This window comes from Leishmania major, chromosome 31 (assembly GCF_000002725.2).
Source record: "Leishmania major strain Friedlin complete genome, chromosome 31".
Lineage (NCBI taxonomy): Eukaryota > Euglenozoa > Kinetoplastea > Trypanosomatida > Trypanosomatidae > Leishmania > Leishmania major.
In genome coordinates this window covers 1,234,171-1,252,484 of record NC_007272.2, presented here as the reverse complement: position 1 = coordinate 1,252,484, position 18,314 = coordinate 1,234,171, and the positions used below count along the sequence as shown (strand labels likewise).

General features: G+C 59.6%; 4 protein-coding genes across 4 annotated transcripts; all 4 read left to right on the top strand.

The window, feature by feature from the left end:
* Positions 1-1,233: 1,233 nt before the first annotated feature.
* LMJF_31_2560 (conserved hypothetical protein) lies at positions 1,234-4,278 on the top strand (the record flags this gene model as incomplete). The annotated part of the gene is made up of 1 exon (XM_001685191.1): positions 1,234-4,278. One exon carries the CDS (start codon positions 1,234-1,236, stop codon positions 4,276-4,278), a length of 3,045 nt encoding a protein of 1,014 aa, XP_001685243.1.
* Positions 4,279-6,489: 2,211 nt separating this feature from the next.
* LMJF_31_2550 (hypothetical protein) lies at positions 6,490-8,859 on the top strand (the record flags this gene model as incomplete). Its single annotated transcript, XM_001685190.1, has 1 exon — positions 6,490-8,859. The coding sequence occupies one exon, from the start codon at positions 6,490-6,492 to the stop codon at positions 8,857-8,859; it is 2,370 nt and encodes a 789-aa protein (XP_001685242.1).
* Positions 8,860-10,103: 1,244 nt separating this feature from the next.
* LMJF_31_2540 (conserved hypothetical protein) lies at positions 10,104-12,641 on the top strand (the record flags this gene model as incomplete). Its single annotated transcript, XM_001685189.1, has 1 exon — positions 10,104-12,641. The coding sequence occupies one exon, from the start codon at positions 10,104-10,106 to the stop codon at positions 12,639-12,641; it is 2,538 nt and encodes an 845-aa protein (XP_001685241.1).
* Positions 12,642-14,263: 1,622 nt separating this feature from the next.
* On the top strand, positions 14,264-16,741 carry LMJF_31_2530 (conserved hypothetical protein; the record flags this gene model as incomplete). The annotated part of the gene is made up of 1 exon (XM_001685188.1): positions 14,264-16,741. The coding sequence occupies one exon, from the start codon at positions 14,264-14,266 to the stop codon at positions 16,739-16,741; it is 2,478 nt and encodes an 825-aa protein (XP_001685240.1).
* Between the last annotated feature and the right edge of the window lie 1,573 nt (positions 16,742-18,314).

The following is an 18,314-nucleotide window of genomic DNA, read 5'->3' as shown; positions in this document are numbered from 1 at the left end:
GCGTCCCAATCTGCTCCACCGTCTGTGGACTCGAAAGCGACCCGACAAGGCACATGATTCAAACTGCTATGACGCTGCGGGTAGTGCTGCAAATGTGGGCGCGCACGTCGGCTGTCGGCTTCTCGAGCACCAATGCTTGTGTAACATGCCACTAACTCCATCCTCCTCGTCCGTGTGTGTGTGTGTGTGTATGTGCCTCGCACTTCTCTTTCTCTGATCTACTTCTTGTGCCTTAACGGTGCTCTCCTCCTGTGCAGACTTCCATTAAAGCCGACGCATCTACACAAGCCCCCCTCCCTCCACACACAAACTCATCTGCACACTTTCGATATGTCGGTCGCTCCCCGCAGCCACGTGCCGCAGAGAACTCGCGCCTCGCTCCGTCTCTGCATCTCTTTGCCCACTCGCAGCAGAGACACAACGGCGTGCTGAAGTGACGACCTGTGCCGTACTCTGGTCTCTCTCTCCTCGCGCGTTTCCAGCACACCCTCACAACCGCCATCCAGCGTACACTGCATCACACACTGCGATTTCCTCGCGTGCATCTCCGCTGCTCTCCTTCTTGTTCGTTCTCGTCGTTGTTCGCCATCTCTTCCGGCCCCTCCCTCCTAACGCACTGCAGCGGTTTCTTTGCCTTCCCTCTTGGTGCTCAGCCACCGCTTCCTTTTTCCTTGATGGCAGACGGAGCGGGGGTCCGCCGCCTTGTTGCGGTGTCGCGGTGCCCCCGACTGTGTCCTATGCAGCTAAGCAGTCCCTCACCCACTATGTGGGGAAGTCATAGCGAGTCCTCGCTGCTGATGTGGGCGGCCAGGTCGCGGCGGGCGCTGCGTCGGGGCGTTTGCCGTAACGCATGTGCCTACGGCTGCTTCGCACCACGCGACGGGGCCTGTGGCAGGGCCGGTGGCAGCTGTGCGGGTAACTCCTGTTGCATGGCAGACAGTGTACACGTTGCAAAGCAGAAAAAAAAGGTTAAGATGGGGGGTCGGAATGGGGCTCGAAAGGCGCACCCGGTGTGCACGTGCGCGTCTGTCCGAGCCTTGCTCCTGTCTCTGTCTTTGCTCGCCCACCTCTTGATCTTCCTCCCTCTGGGCTTGTTGTTCTCATAACACTCTGTGAAGAGCGTGTGACGAGGTAACTGCGCGCGCTGCAGGTGAAGCCGACGGGCAGCTACTACAAGTGTTTTGCTTTGCTTTTGTTTCGCTTGCCTCCATTGTTTCCTTATCGTCTGCCTCAATGAATGCAAGCCTTACTCCCCGTCTCTCTCTCTCTCTCTCTCTCTCGCTTGGCTTCCGCGCCGGCCATTTCGACTTCCCATCACCCTTCACCCCGCCCTCTCCTGCCGTGCATGCACACGCCGAGGCGCATACGGTGCCGCTTGCGCGTACATCTGCCGCCTCTTTGTGTTTGGTCGTTTTTTCTGGGCTTCGCTTGCCGCTGTGCTTGGCTCGCAGGAAGAGAACACACCGTGAGCACCCCTTCCCCTCGGGTTGGAGCCTTCGGACCCTCCGTGACACCTCCTTAGCTGCGCTATCACCTCTTCCATATCAGGCAGCCACTCGGCATCGTACCGGTCTCACTCACAGCACTTGCTCCCCTCCGCTGCGCCCCCGGCACCTCCGATTCCGATCAACACATATCGATTCTTTTCTTACCCCCCCCCCTCCCGCCCTTCTCAAGATGTTCTATACGTACGCGGAGAAGCAGGGCAGCGTCTTCTTCGACAAGTGGCAGATGCGACAAATCGCCTTTGACACACTGCGCCGCCACCTCTACTATTGCGACTGCGTCAGCCCAGAAAAGATCGCCTACCCCAACGCTAACGATAACCCGTTCCCCACAATCGGCGCTTCGGATGACTCCTTGGAGGATGGGGAGGACTTCGACCCCGATCTTGGCGCCACTGTCGAGAACCCCGCCGTTTCTCAGCTTTTCATGCGCCCACCGGTGTCCTCAGTGAACCAGCGGCGTCACTTCAACGAGGCGCCGCCGCCGCCCAACAATCCCGATGATGTGCAGTGGCGCAAGAAGATCAAGGTGGACATGATTGTGGCAGTTGGCAAGGAGCATGTGTTTCTGCTGGAGGACACACACCTTAAGGAGACGGACCTGTTTCAGATCGAAATCCACGGAGAGGTACGACCAATGGCATCTGGCGAGACACCCGCCCCCGGTCCGCTGCTGTGCCCGTCCGCTGGGCTGTCCGGAATGCCCAATCGGTGCACCGTGGAGAATGACGAGTTCATTCGTGACCCATTCTTCTTACGTGAGCTCTATGAGGCGCTACGGTACCAGTTCTCGAATCTGCGCATGGAGAGAGAGCGTGCGGAGCTGGCCAGCGGTCAGCCGGTGGTGTCGGCGAATGCGCGCAGGACGCAGACGCTGGAGTCGCCGCGGCCAAAGGGTGGCTCCGTGCACCGCGGCAGTCGCATCAAGATAGTCCTGCGCATGCGCACAGACTACGAGTTCCGCCGTTTTGTCTACGTTGTGCAGACCGTGCTCGGGTACGATAAGCTGAGTGCCCGACCGTATCGCGGTCTCCCGCCCTACGACCCGCGGAACGGCCTCATCTTTTCCGTGATCCCGATGTGTGTCTGGCACACCTTTAAGTTACTCGACAAGACGGTGTTCTATACCTTTCTGCGCGGCGACTTGGTCGGCCGCAACGCCGGCAATCAGCTGTATGTGACACTGCGCGGCGCCTATCTCTGTATCACCCACGACAGCGTCCTTGTGATGCGCGACACCGGCAACATCCCGCGGTGGATCAAGCTACAGGAGGTGCGCGAGTTTTATTACAACGTGACGAGCAGTCGCCCGTTTGTTGCCTTCCTCTCCGATCCCGGCTCCCCCGACATCATCTTCCTACCGCAGCCACCCGTCTTTGGCCGCGAGGCGATACGCTGCTTCAGCCCGTCGCTAGAGGTACTGCGGCTGCGCCACGTCATTCACGAGACGTGCTTCGCCTCGCTCGAGATTCGGCGAGTCATCAACATTAAGATTGCCGATATGTCCGTGCGCAGCTTCGTGGAGTGCTACGAGCGGGAGACGCGGCGCGTTCTCGACCTAGACCCCGCGCGATGCTACGCCGGGGTGCTAAGCTGTCCGCTGCCGAAGGAGCAGCTCGCGCAGGTGTGGCGGGAAGTCCAGGGCATCTACGCCGCGCGCGACCCCAGCGTCATTAGCAACACGGCCATTCCGCTCTATCAGAACAACACGAACGACACCGCGCTCACAGGCGATCAGCTTGAGACCTTGTCTAGGCGCCTCGCTCGCGAGAGAAGGAGCAGGGATGACGTTGTGGGGATGCCGTACGAGGAGGCGCAACGTATCCAGGCACCGGTGCGACGAGACAGTCGTCTGCACAGCCGTCACCACCTGACGCCATTGTATTCGCATGAAGCCATTACCACGCAGTCCGCAAGTGATGCCACATTGGTTCACTTGGACCCTCAATCAAGCCATTCTTCGGCCAGTCCCGGCCGCGGCGAGACTCTGGCAGCGACGTCAAGCCATCCACGCAGTGCCGGTCATGATAGCGCCTACAACGGATCAGCAGGGTCGCAGCTCGAAGGCTCTGCAGTATCCGCCGCTTCATCTCCCAGGTGGCCGATATCGCTTAGCGCGGCACCTCCCAATACATCTTCGTGGACGGCGGCGGACGCCGCCGCTGGCGGGAATACGCACCGTCTCTCTGACGTGGCTGCACCCAACCTCTCAGGCAACGCCGCGATGCCGAGCGGCGTAGACGACGCGTTCACTCAAGCGAATCCACGCCTTACACAACTACCAAACCACCGCTTGGAGACACCGCAACTATCCACCAGCGTCGGCGGGGGCGCCGCCGGCTTCGGCGCGTCACCGGGGTTGGTAAATGCTAGCTTCGCGAGCAGCCAGTTTGGCGCCAACAGTGTGCAGTACCAGCTTCCAGGAGCGCGCTACCTGAGCGAGGATGAGATAAAGGGCGGCAGCTCCTGTGTTGCGGTAGATCATCACACGGTCTTGATGGGCGATACCCCGCTCGTCGCAGAGGGCACCGTTACTGCCTTCCTCTCCAGCACGGAGCTGAACGTGTCGGAGCTTGTCAACAAGAGCATCACGGCGATGCAGGCGACGGCGCCGCCGCCCCTCAAGCGATCCAACTCTGCCGAGCTGTCGAAGGACACCTGCAAAGGGAGTGAGGGCAAAACCGCTTCTGCGGCCCTCGCCTCCTCACGGACACGAGCCGGTAGGTCCACCTCACAGAGCCGCAAAAATGACGACTCCTCTGTCGAAACATAAAAAAAGGGGGAGGAGCCTGTCCGCCCCCGGGGCATATACATGTGGACATTGGGTCGTGCAGGATTCGAAACGTATGCAAGCGCCGCGGGTGCGTGCGTGTATACCTGTGAATCATGAGCCAGTGCTTGATATCGACGACTGTTGGCTTGCTGAATGCGTTTTTCTTGATCTTCTCGTAACAAACTTCTTCCGGCGAAAATTTTGCTTTTGTTGTTGTTTCTTTTTCTTTTTCTCGGCGCTTCATCATTGCATGCCGACGAATCGGTGCTGTTCGCATCAGGTGTTGCGCTCGGAGATAACATCGATATATATTCATACGTATAACTGAGATGTATTGTAAAGGCCGACGTGCAGCTGTTCTGTGTATTGCCTCTCTCTTCCCGTTTCTGTGTGTACGTGTCTCTTTTTCGTTTCTTCAGGATTCCTTGTTTTCGGCTCTGCTCTGCTTTGTAATATGTATTGTTGTCGGTGATCCGTCACCTGTTCTTGTCTCCCTCTGTGCTGCTTGTGGATGCGCGGACGTGTTGTCGTTGCTTGTCTTTTAGTACGCTAATCCTCTCTTTCTTCGGTGTGTTTGTGTTTGTGTGGGTGTTTTCTTCGGTGTACGTGCGTCGCGGCTTTGGCGGGAGATCTCTGTGTTCGCTTCTTGCATGTGCGTTACGCCCCTTTATAGAGTCTCTCTTCTTATGAAGGGAAAGAGGTGGTATGTGTTTCGGCTGTGCCGATTAGAGCAGGAGGCGCTGCGGCGAAGAGGGAAGGAAATGCACGTCACGAATCGCTTTGGGTGCACGTGCATTCGTGGAACAGCAAGCACTTGCTTCCACCCCGCCTCCTTTGCGTGACGGCAGAGACAGGGAGAGGGCTCCCGCTCTCCAGCATTTCTCTTGATCAGCGCGGAATCACTTGCTATTTTTTTCATCGTGTGCCGCTGCTCCATTTTCCCTGCTGTGCTGCACAACGGGCGTATGCTATGGCTCGGTGGTGATTGTATTTTGTGTCGCTTACCGCCCCCCCCCCACCACCACCCCACTCACTTTCTGATGTCCATTGCTGTTTCTCACAACCGGAGCTGCTGTGCTCTTTTCTTCGTCTTGTTTTTGGCTTTCTCTGTTCCACTGCGTTGCTACGTCGCCCGCCCCTTCACCCTCTTCTCCCCCCCCCCCTCCCTCCCTTTTCTCGGTTGTCCGTTTGCGTTTCCCTCACTGGTTACCCCCTCACCTACAGCTCCCACCCCGTTCAGGTGGCTGGCTGTGAGCCGAGGATTCACCTCGGCCCGTCTTTCTGAGCGTGTCCAGCGTCTGCGCGCCAGCGCAATGCTGCCCAAAGCCAAAGGAAAGGCCACTCGGACACAGCGCGCGCTAGCTGCGACGAAGGAGGGCAGATGCGAGACCAACCTGTGCCGCTTCTGACATGCCCGCGCCTTCTCTCAGTCCTCGTCGGGGCACAGAGTTGTTCAAGCGCACTGGCATGGTATCCGGCTCGTTCAAGTCTTTGCCACCTCCACTCGCCCTCTCCCGTCTCCTTGCCCTTCCCTCTGCCTCTGCGCCTCTCTGAGCTCTTGTGCGCTAAGCCGTTTGGAATAGAATCGCAGCGTGCCCACATACAAGCCACGGCTCTTGCTGTTTTCTCTACTCTCTTGCGGACAGACGACTGACAGCGTGTCTGCGACCGACATGGGGAGGGGCAGGATCACTGCACACAACCCCCCATCCCCCGGCCACCCCCACCCACCCACCCGCTCTTTACCAGGAGCCCACGCGGACGCGTATTTATCGCGGGCGTCTCTAACCGTTTGTTTCTTTTTTCTTTTCCTGCCGGATCAGTCATCTGCTCCCTTGCTCCGCTCTCCGCGCCCCTCTGCGTGTGTGTCTCGCGGCGTGCCTCCTTCGCTCTGCCTCGCATTGCCCCATCGTCTTTCCACCCGCGCCTCTTTTGTTGTTGTGTTGTGTTGTTGTTGTGTTGTGTTGTGTTGTTGTTGTGTTGTGTTGTGTTGTGTGTGTTGTGTGTCTGTGTGTGTGTGTGTGTGTGTGTGTGTGTCATTATCGCCTGCGTTATTCGTTTGCCGTGTCTTGCGTGCCAACGCTTTCCCTCCCACCTCACCGGTCTTTTTCAGCGACCCCTCGCTGCCTCGTCCGCCGGGCCAACCGACCGACCACCACCATCCTCTGCATCCGGACTCCGACTCCTTGCCCCTCTGTTTCCTCACTCGGCATGTTCTATACCTACGTGGAGAAGCAGGGGGGCGGCTTCTTTGGTAGCTGGCAGACGCGCCAGGTGGCCTTTGACACATTGCGTCGGTACCTCTACTACTCCGAGGCCGTCAAGAACGAGCTGCCTGTCGTTCACAGCCACACCTCTGAGGCGGTGGACGCCACTACCACCACCACCGGCGATAGTGGCAGCAGCGGTAGCGTTGCTGCGCAGCCTGCGCACACAGATCAGGCCACGCCATCAAGCGCCTCCTTGGAGTTCACAGTCAGTGAGGTTGCAGTGCCTCCGGCAAGCTTCACATGGCGGCGCAAGGTGAAGGTCACAGGAGTGCTGCCGCTGGCCACAAGGCCCGAGTTCAGCGCGGACCACAGCCTCAATGAGCGTGACTTCTATCAGCTCGAGATCGAAGGCGAGTCTCGGCCGATGGCGCGCGGTGAGACGCCGCCAGCAGGCCCACTTCTTTGCCCTGCAGCCGGTCTCTCCCAGCATGAGCGGTCTCGCTGTCACTGGAGCAACGACGCGTACATCCGCGACCCGTTCTTTCTGAAAGAACTTTTCGACAGTCTCCGCGACCAATTTGAACATCTGGAAGCGCAGCGGGTGCGAGCGGCGGCAGCAGCAGCGGACAGTGGCGTCGGCGCCGCCGACCTCACCGGCAACTCTGTCGTTGGCGCAGGCGTGCAGACGCTGGTGAGTCCTCGAGGTCCCAAGGGTGAGCTGCTGCACCAGGGTGCCGTCGTTCCGGTTCGACTCATCTTTCGCTCTCGTGATGAGCGAGAGTTCCGCCGGCTTTGGTATGTGCTGCAGTCGGTACTCGGCTACGACAAGCTGATTGTGCGACCGTACCGCGGTCTGCCTCCGTACGACCCGCGAAACGGTGTCGCCTTCGCCCATATTCCCATGTCCGTCTGGCATACGTTTCATTCGCTCGACAAGGCCGTCTTCTACACGTTCATGCGGGGCAACATGTACACGCTGGAGGAGGCGTCCAGCGGTGGCACGGCGAGCAACGCCGCGGCATTCCATGAGTCGTCGATGTCGGGCAGTTTCGCAAGTACGCCGAAGCTGAAGCGCATCTTGAAAGGTGCGTACCTCTGCGTCACACATGACTCGGTGCTGTGCATGCGTGACACCGGTAGCATCCCCCGCTGGCTGCGCCTTGCCGAGGTGCAGGAGTTCCACTGGAACCTCGTTGCCCGCGATGCGGCCACCAACACGCTTGCCCCCTTCTGCGTGTTTATCTCAGACGAGCCAATCCCGGATTTGTTCTTTGAACCGCTGCCTCCGGCCCTCGGCACGGATGCCATTGCCGCGTACACCCCACTGGTCGATGTTCGCCGTCTCGCCTGTGTCATCCACGACTCCTGCTTTGCCTCCCTCAGCACGCGACGAGTGATTCGCATGAGGGAGGCGCGAGACGCATCGATGGAGTCCTACGTTGCCCGCACCGTGCAGGAGGGCCAGCGGCGGCCTGTCTTGGGACTTGGTGCGGGCTACAACAGCACGCTCAGCTGCCCTCTGCCGAAGGAGCAGCTCGCCACGGTATGGCAGCAGGTGCAGGCGGAGCTGCTGGAGCGTGGAAACATGGCAAACCGTGCTGCTATTCCCATCTACGCCAGCAATGCCAGAGACGTGGAGCTCTCCGAGGACCAGCTTTCAGCGGTAGAGCGCGCACTGGACGACACACGAGAGCGGCGCGACGACATCGTGGGCATGCCGCTAGAGCGTGCCAGACAGCTGGAGCGGCAGGGCAGGCCAGCCGCCACCGCCGTTACACGCGCAAGCAGGCCTCGTCAGCGGCACCGAGACGCCACCGTCGGCGTGGATCGGAACCCAAACCCGGTACTTGCCTCTGCGTTTGCGGCGCGTGAACAGACATCTGCTGCGACGCCATCCACTACGACAACGGTAGTGCGAGGGATGCCTCTCACCATGGAACTGCTGCAGACGCCCCAAATCCAAGGTCACTTTGCGCCCGGCACTGCAAGCGGACAGGCTGTGCAAGCGTCGCAGCGTGATGAGGGTGACGCGTCCAGTGCGCAGAGCAAGAGTTGCAGTGAATCCACCGTGGTGGCGAGCGAGTACTCGTGCTACTTGGTCCCTGGTGCACGCTACATATCCCAAGAGGAGTGGCAGAGCGGGACGTATGCAACCGCCGGCTCTGCGCTCTCCGCTGATCGCCCAGTGGACGTCCCTCGTCACTTAGCTGCGGTTGTTGGGGCAGATGGAAGCGCAGCCTCGACAAACAAGAGTGCGATTGCAGCAGCATCGCCGCCGTACGCTGAGGAGCGCACCCTGAACGAGATTATCGGCCGCAGTATGGCAGCCCTGGAGGAAAGCCGCACCGATCTGCATCAACTGGATCCGTGAGACCAGAAAAAGAAAGAAGAGAGCAGGGCGAACACGCAGAGCAGCAGTGGGTGTACAAGCGGAGAAGCATCCGAGGCAGGCCCAGAGATACGCCGTGATTTGTCCGATCAAGCCTCCAAAGGTTGCTTACGTGTGTGTGTGTGTGTGTGTGTTGTTATCGTTGTTGCTTTTCTGTTGGGATGCCGCGTCTGTGCAAATTGTTTCCGGGATGTCGGCGTAAGACCGGATCCTCATAGGATTGTGCGTGCACACGACCCACCCCGTTGCCCCCAAATGCGCCACCTCACATATACAGGAAATGGACCTCGTACAACGTCCCGGGCGAATCGACGTTCCACCGGCGTTCCTGGGCGTGTGTCGGTCGACGTCTTGCGTCTGCCACGTTCGTTTCCGTCTCTCGTGCGCGCTCTTTCTTGCCTCTCTGCTGTCCTTTGTCGGTTAGCGTGTGCGCGTTGGCCCTCCTTTCCTCGCCCCTCATCCTCCACTCACGTCTTTTTCGCACAAGTTCATAGCCTGCTCGCAAGATGCCCCGCACACATCCCCACCAGGCTGCGCGACGGCCGGCGTTTGCTTCGTGCATCGTAATACTTCTCCACCCCGCCCTCAAACCCCGCGAAAGCTGGCCTTCTCTCTCGTACACCGTTCCCTGTACAGCGATTCCCCTCTCGCTGATAAGCAGCGGAACTGTTGACATCGCATGGCGCCACCTGGACGAGCTCGCAGCGGTTTCTTTGCCTTCCCTTTTGGTGCTCAGCCACCGCTTCCTTTTTCCTTGACAGACGGAGCGGGGGTCCGCCGCCTTGTTGCGGTGTCGCGGTGCCCCCGACTGTGTCCTATGCAGCTAAGCAGTCCCTCACCCACTATGTGGGGAAGTCATAGCGAGTCCTCGCTGCTGATGTGGGCGGCCAGGTCGCGGCGGGCGCTGCGTCGGGGCGTTTGCCGTAACGCATGTGCCTACGGCTGCTTCGCACCACGCGACGGGGCCTGTGGCAGGGCCGGTGGCAGCTGTGCGGGTAACTCCTGTTGCATGGCAGACAGTGTACGCGCTGGCCCGAAAACGAAATGCTGCGCTGCTTCTCTCACTACTGACTGTGTGCCCTCCGTTCCCTTCTCATCTTTGGTCTTCCGCTAATGGTCTACCGTCTACATTCTTCTGTGCACCTCCGCTCTCATCTACGTTGAGATATAGGCTGGCACACACACACCCGCACACACACCCAGACACAGATCGTGTCCACCACAAAATGCATCCAGCCAGCCTCCGTCTCGCAAACGCATTCCGTGGTTTGCTGAAGCACGGAACAATGCCCGTTAGCATTCGCGGGCTTCACCATGTCGCGCGTGCTGTTGTAGCGTGCCTGATACTCGTCGTCACGGCCACAGCAGCCGCTGCCTCCATTGTTAAGTACACCGTCACCTCAGTGACGCGAAGTCAGCTGGCTGTCTTGCCGCATGAGCACTGGGCCCAGTACCAAACCATATGCGGCTCACCCAACGCGACCCAAACCTGGACTGACACATCCTTAATGAGGTTTTTCTTCCCGCCCCTCTCGCGTGCCGGTACGAGTGCTGCTTTCTACGCCTGGAACGGCATCTCCTGGTATGTGAGCGACATGGGTTTTCTGTCCCCTACGCCGTATGGCATGTGCAAAAGCTTTTGCCAGAAAAGAATCTACGCGACGCTGCAGGGCAACTACGCCTTCTCTGACAACGTTTCACTGCTGCACGACGGCGGAGGTGACTGGCCCATGATTTCCTTCTACGCAGCGCCCTTTGCGTTCAGCGGCGGATCTCCCTCCCAAGTCAGCATCGTTACACAGGATACCATAGCGGACGGAGCCGTTAGATCTGCAGCTGGTGAGCACACGCCTGATAGCAGTGAAAGCATTCGAAACTCAGGATTCGACGGGGGGTACACAACTCTTGAGTACTGCAACGTGCCGATTCTTGGAGCAACAGGCTCTGCACAGACGCAGCTGACGGCACAGGTGGTGGTGTACGCTAACGGCACCATCATTATGCGGTACGCCTCGCTGCCACGCACCAGCACGCTGCCCAAGTACATGCCGAGCACGGGGCTCATCTACTCGAAGACGTTGCGCACGGTGGTGCCGACGCCGACGACGGCGAACGGCATTGTCGCGTACCGCTTCGACCCCGTGTTTGACGGATGTGCCGCACATGGCGATGCCTCGGTGTGCACGGCGGACACGGAGAGCGACTGCGTGTGGTGCTCCTCCACGTCCGCGTGCTGTGCGAGCACGGTGGCGTCGGCGGTGTGCCCACGCGGGCAGTGGACAGCGCCGGCAAGCAGCACGGCTGCCTTCGCGCCGCAGAAATTCTACGACGTCACTGTAGACTTCGACACCCCCTTCGTGTCAATGTCGAGCTACAACTACTCGTACACGCTAGAGCACGGCTACTTTCCGCTACATCTGGAGCACTTTGAGCGCAACATCCCACTGTTCCAGACGCCATCGCAATCAATCATGAAGTGCATCCCTGGTGCTTCGTGCCCCACGCAAGCCGACACACACCCTTGCGGCCTTTACCATAGCATGTGCATGAACGGCAACTACACACTCTCTATCTTGGCACTGGAGTCGTCGTTGAGATTTGCAAAAGGCGGACTTTGGACTGTAAAGGCACTACCCGAGCGGGCCCGCGGCGAGCAGCTCTGCGAGGAGGAAGGCGGCTGCGCGACAGGCCTGGTAGGCCAGCTGACAGGGGCTGCCGTAGACTCTTACTCTTCCACGCCGCTCTTCTCTGTGCAGCTGTACGCCGACGCCAACGGCGTAATTGACATCACGATCGACTGTGTACGCTGCGCGCAAGGTGACCCGATGCTTACGTACCCTCCAATGCGCGTTGGACTTGTCCGCTATGGTGTGGACGACGCATCATCGGTCATGATCCCGCAAGGCCTCCTGCGCAGTGGGCTGCACGTCCGCTTCGTGCCGAGGTCGAGCTGCAAAGACTGCGGATTGAACGGCTGGTGCGACGAGTCCTCGGGCACGTGCCAGTGTCAGCCGGGGTACCACGGCCGCAGCTGCGTGGCGTGCCCTGCGTGCTGGACGGGCAGCGAGTGCGACGACGGGATCAACGGCAGTGGGTCGTGCCTGTGCAACGGAGGTGCGTGCGAGGCAGCGTGCGTCAACGCGAGCAGTGGGAGCGTGCCGCCGAGGAGCTGCGCCGGGTGCGATGCTGTTGGTGGGCGGTGCAACTGCGGCGTGTGCGAATGTCGGGATGGGTGGAGCGGCGCGGGCTGCAGCAAGGCTCCTGCTGACGCGTGCCGCGCGTACTCGTTGGACGGGTGCAAGGTGTGCGGGCAGCACGAGGGGTGCGTGTTCTGCCATGACTCGACGTGCTTCAATCCTGCGCTGAGTGGGACGCGTGACGGGTACACGTGCTCGCACAGCACCCCCGCCGCCGACACGCAGGCGTGCGTGACCTACGGCAGCCTTGGCTTGCATCCACCCTTGTACAAGGGCTTTGACTTCATCGCGATCATCTGCTTAGCCTTCGCGGCACCCGTTGTCTTTTCGCTGCTCGTTTTAGTCGTCGCCGTTCGCCGCAACCGTCGAGTTCCGAATCCGATGGATGTGTTTTCGGTGACAGGGGTGCCGGAGTTTCGCAATCTGCAGACTGAGCGGGAGGTAGTTCAGGCCGCCTTCACACGGAAACGGGTGCAAGAGAGAGAGATGATGGGCATTCCGTTGAAGCAGATATCTCTTCGACGGCTGTTCAAGCGGCGAAAGGAAGGCTTAATGAATGCGCAGTGAGTGTGTTTGAGGCACCAGAGCTCGCCATGGAGGTGGCGGCATATGTGCATGCGACGTGCCGGCCATGGGGTCGCCAGGTCCACCTACGATTGCTTATATGTACACGAAGCTGTTGTATCCCCTGCTTTACTGTTTATGTAGATAGACATGCGGATATGTAGGCGTGCTCCCGGTCGCCGCATCGGTGCAGCCGAGGGTGGCACGGCAACAGCAACAAGCAAACAACACGGATAGGAAGGTGCAGAAAGGGGTTGCATCCCTCGCTTACTGCCTCTGGCCTTTTTTTTCTCCTGCTCTGGTACGCCTGCTTACCTGCGCAGGCCGTGACGCACATCTGCAACGACACGAGTGTCTTGCGTGGCTCGTGTGACTGCACCATTTCGTCGACACCGCCGTATCTCACGCGTGCCTCTCCTCCTCCCTCCGCCCCTCCCTCTTTCTCTTTTTTCTCACCACCACCGGTCCGTCACGTCGCGTCAACACACACACGGGCACATGGTAGACTGGAGCACTCCGCCCAACGACAGCACTGTCGGTCCTATCTTGCGCCCTTCCTCTGGGAGTCTGTGCACCTAATAACAGGGTGGCGCCGCGAGTGCAGCAACTAGCCCGATAAGGAGTCTCAGACAAGAGCTTCATGGACCACACCAGAGGCGGCGGACGTGATGCATCATCAGCATGACGCCTTGACACTCTCTCTCTCTTACCCGAAGCACCCGCCACACTTTCTTCCCGTTGCCTCTGCAGGAAGAGGGGTGTCCACGGCGCCGACGTCTCTTGACAGCGTCTCTTGACGGTGCGCTTGGTCAACATCGATTTTGTCGGAGGCACAGTTCAGGTGCGTGCGCCTGATTGCTGGTCTCTTGGCTCGGGTCTTCTCTCTCTAGGCTCCCCTGTCTTCTGTCACAAGGCCCTTCTTCTTTGTCTGGGCTCGCTACCGGCACGCGCCAGCTTAGTCCTGCCACGATCCCTTCGTTGACGGGCACTTTTTCTTTTCTTGTCGCCAGCTACGTCCGGCCCTGTTTCGTGTCCTTTCCGTTTCCTCATGCTCCGCTGCCTGCGCGCATCGAGTATTTTGCTTGCCTTTCCCCTCCTCACACTTTCTTTGTGTGTCTTCGGTTGCGGGCTTCCGTTGGCCTGCAACCATTGCACCCGCCTCGGCGCCCATCGGCCCGCGCAATCCCCTGTACTGCGACCGCTGTCCTCCCTGCCGCTGCTTCATGTTTGTTTTTTTATGCCTACTCGTCTGCGCCACATGCCACTCAGTCGGTCATGAGCAGGAGCGCTGTTGTTGATTTCGTTGCCGTTCTCGGTCGCTTCTCGTCTCACCGACGCTCCGTCTGCGTGCGCGTGTGAGCATCGCGTGAGGGAAGCGTGTGGCGAATCGGTTTCGTCAATCTTGAGCGCAACCGTGAGCCCTTCTCTGGATCAGTAGATGCGTCGTCGTTTCCGTGACGAGCACAAGTGAGATCTCACCCCCTTCCCCCCGCCTCTGCGTGTGAGTTTTAGCTGGCCAGAGAGTTTTCTCACGTCCGTGTGTTTAAAAGCCACACACGCACGATGATAAAGGAGCACGTGCGCGTTGACACGACGACAAGCATCAAGCCGCACCTAGACGTGCGATGTGGCCTGCGCTACGTAGGGCGGCCTTATGGGGCTTATGGCTTGCCCTTGCAGTCCTTTGCAGCAGCAGCGGCTGGGTCAGCAGAGCCAGCATTGTGAACTGCACCGTCACCTCAGTGACGCGAAGTCAGCTGGCTGTCTTGCCGCATGAGCACTGGGCCCAGTACCAAACCATATGCGGCTCACCCAACGCGACCCAAACCTGGACTGACACATCCTTAATGAGGTTTTTCTTCCCGCCCCTCTCGCGTGCCGGTACGAGTGCTGCTTTCTACGCCTGGAACGGCATCTCCTGGTATGTGAGCGACATGGGTTTTCTGTCCCCTACGCCGTATGGCATGTGCAAAAGCTTTTGCCAGAAAAGAATCTACGCGACGCTGCAGGGCAACTACGCCTTCTCTGACAACGTTTCACTGCTGCACGACGGCGGAGGTGACTGGCCCATGATTTCCTTCTACGCAGCGCCCTTTGCGTTCAGCGGCGGATCTCCCTCCCAAGTCAGCATCGTTACACAGGATACCATAGCGGACGGAGCCGTTAGATCTGCAGCTGGTGAGCACACGCCTGATAGCAGTGAAAGCATTCGAAACTCAGGATTCGACGGGGGGTACACAACTCTTGAGTACTGCAACGTGCCGATTCTTGGAGCAACAGGCTCTGCACAGACGCAGCTGACGGCACAGGTGGTGGTGTACGCTAACGGCACCATCATTATGCGGTACGCCTCGCTGCCACGCACCAGCACGCTGCCCAAGTACATGCCGAGCACGGGGCTCATCTACTCGAAGACGTTGCGCACGGTGGTGCCGACGCCGACGACGGCGAACGGCATTGTCGCGTACCGCTTCGACCCCGTGTTTGACGGATGTGCCGCACATGGCGATGCCTCGGTGTGCACGGCGGACACGGAGAGCGACTGCGTGTGGTGCTCCTCCACGTCCGCGTGCTGTGCGAGCACGGTGGCGTCGGCGGTGTGCCCACGCGGGCAGTGGACAGCGCCGGCAAGCAGCACGGCTGCCTTCGCGCCGCAGAAATTCTACGACGTCACTGTAGACTTCGACACCCCCTTCGTGTCAATGTCGAGCTACAACTACTCGTACACGCTAGAGCACGGCTACTTTCCGCTACATCTGGAGCACTTTGAGCGCAACATCCCACTGTTCCAGACGCCATCGCAATCAATCATGAAGTGCATCCCTGGTGCTTCGTGCCCCACGCAAGCCGACACACACCCTTGCGGCCTTTACCATAGCATGTGCATGAACGGCAACTACACACTCTCTATCTTGGCACTGGAGTCGTCGTTGAGATTTGCAAAAGGCGGACTTTGGACTGTAAAGGCACTACCCGAGCGGGCCCGCGGCGAGCAGCTCTGCGAGGAGGAAGGCGGCTGCGCGACAGGCCTGGTAGGCCAGCTGACAGGGGCTGCCGTAGACTCTTACTCTTCCACGCCGCTCTTCTCTGTGCAGCTGTACGCCGACGCCAACGGCGTAATTGACATCACGATCGACTGTGTACGCTGCGCGCAAGGTGACCCGATGCTTACGTACCCTCCAATGCGCGTTGGACTTGTCCGCTATGGTGTGGACGACGCATCATCGGTCATGATCCCGCAAGGCCTCCTGCGCAGTGGGCTGCACGTCCGCTTCGTGCCGAGGTCGAGCTGCAAAGACTGCGGATTGAACGGCTGGTGCGACGAGTCCTCGGGCACGTGCCAGTGTCAGCCGGGGTACCACGGCCGCAGCTGCGTGGCGTGCCCTGCGTGCTGGACGGGCAGCGAGTGCGACGACGGGATCAACGGCAGTGGGTCGTGCCTGTGCAACGGAGGTGCGTGCGAGGCAGCGTGCGTCAACGCGAGCAGTGGGAGCGTGCCGCCGAGGAGCTGCGCCGGGTGCGATGCTGTTGGTGGGCGGTGCAACTGCGGCGTGTGCGAATGTCGGGATGGGTGGAGCGGCGCGGGCTGCAGCAAGGCTCCTGCTGACGCGTGCCGCGCGTACTCGTTGGACGGGTGCAAGGTGTGCGGGCAGCACGAGGGGTGCGTGTTCTGCCATGACTCGACGTGCTTCAATCCTGCGCTGAGTGGGACGCGTGACGGGTACACGTGCTCGCACAGCACCCCCGCCGCCGACACGCAGGCGTGCGTGACCTACGGCAGCCTTGGCTTGCATCCACCCTTGTACAAGGGCTTTGACTTCATCGCGATCATCTGCTTAGCCTTCGCGGCACCCGTTGTCTTTTCGCTGCTCGTTTTAGTCGTCGCCGTTCGCCGCAACCGTCGAGTTCCGAATCCGATGGATGTGTTTTCGGTGACAGGGGTGCCGGAGTTTCGCAATCTGCAGACTGAGCGGGAGGTAGTTCAGGCCGCCTTCACACGGAAACGGGTGCAAGAGAGAGAGATGATGGGCATTCCGTTGAAGCAGATATCTCTTCGACGGCTGTTCAAGCGGCGAAAGGAAGGCTTAATGAATGCGCAGTGAGTGTGTTTGAGGCACCAGAGCTCGCCATGGAGGTGGCGGCATATGTGCATGCGACGTGCCGGCCATGGGGTCGCCAGGTCCACCTACGATTGCTTATATGTACACGAAGCTGTTGTATCCCCTGCTTTACTGTTTATGTAGATAGACATGCGGATATGTAGGCGTGCTCCCGGTCGCCGCATCGGTGCAGCCGAGGGTGGCACGGCAACAGCAACAAGCAAACAACACGGATAGGAAGGTGCAGAAAGGGGTTGCATCCCTCGCTTACTGCCTCTGGCCTTTTTTTTCTCCTGCTCTGGTACGCCTGCTTACCTGCGCAGGCCGTGACGCACATCTGCAACGACACGAGTGTCTTGCGTGGCTCGTGTGACTGCACCATTTCGTCGACACCGCCGTATCTCACGCGTGCCTCTCCTCCTCCCTCCGCCCCTCCCTCTTTCTCTTTTTTCTCACCACCACCGGTCCGTCACGTCGCGTCAACACACACACGGGCACATGGTAGACTGGAGCACTCCGCCCAACGACAGCACTGTCGGTCCTATCTTGCGCCCTTCCTCTGGGAGTCTGTGCACCTAATAACAGGGTGGCGCCGCGAGTGCAGCAACTAGCCCGATAAGGAGTCTCAGACAAGAGCTTCATGGACCACACCAGAGGCGGCGGACGTGATGCATCATCAGCATGACGCCTTGACACTCTCTCTCTCTTACCCGAAGCACCCGCCACACTTTCTTCCCGTTGCCTCTGCAGGAAGAGGGGTGTCCACGGCGCCGACGTCTCTTGACAGCGTCTCTTGACGGTGCGCTTGGTCAACATCGATTTTGTCGGAGGCACAGTTCAGGTGCGTGCGCCTGATTGCTGGTCTCTTGGCTCGGGTCTTCTCTCTCTAGGCTCCCCTGTCTTCTGTCACAAGGCCCTTCTTCTTTGTCTGGGCTCGCTACCGGCACGCGCCAGCTTAGTCCTGCCACGATCCCTTCGTTGACGGGCACTTTTTCTTTTCTTGTCGCCAGCTACGTCCGGCCCTGTTTCGTGTCCTTTCCGTTTCCTCATGCTCCGCTGCCTGCGCGCATCGAGTATTTTGCTTGCCTTTCCCCTCCTCACACTTTCTTTGTGTGTCTTCGGTTGCGGGCTTCCGTTGGCCTGCAACCATTGCACCCGCCTCGGCGCCCATCGGCCCGCGCAATCCCCTGTACTGCGACCGCTGTCCTCCCTGCCGCTGCTTCATGTTTGTTTTTTTATGCCTACTCGTCTGCGCCACATGCCACTCAGTCGGTCATGAGCAGGAGCGCTGTTGTTGATTTCGTTGCCGTTCTCGGTCGCTTCTCGTCTCACCGACGCTCCGTCTGCGTGCGCGTGTGAGCATCGCGTGAGGGAAGCGTGTGGCGAATCGGTTTCGTCAATCTTGAGCGCAACCGTGAGCCCTTCTCTGGATCAGTAGATGCGTCGTCGTTTCCGTGACGAGCACAAGTGAGATCTCACCCCCTTCCCCCCGCCTCTGCGTGTGAGTTTTAGCTGGCCAGAGAGTTTTCTCACGTCCGTGTGTTTAAAAGCCACACACGCACGATGATAAAGGAGC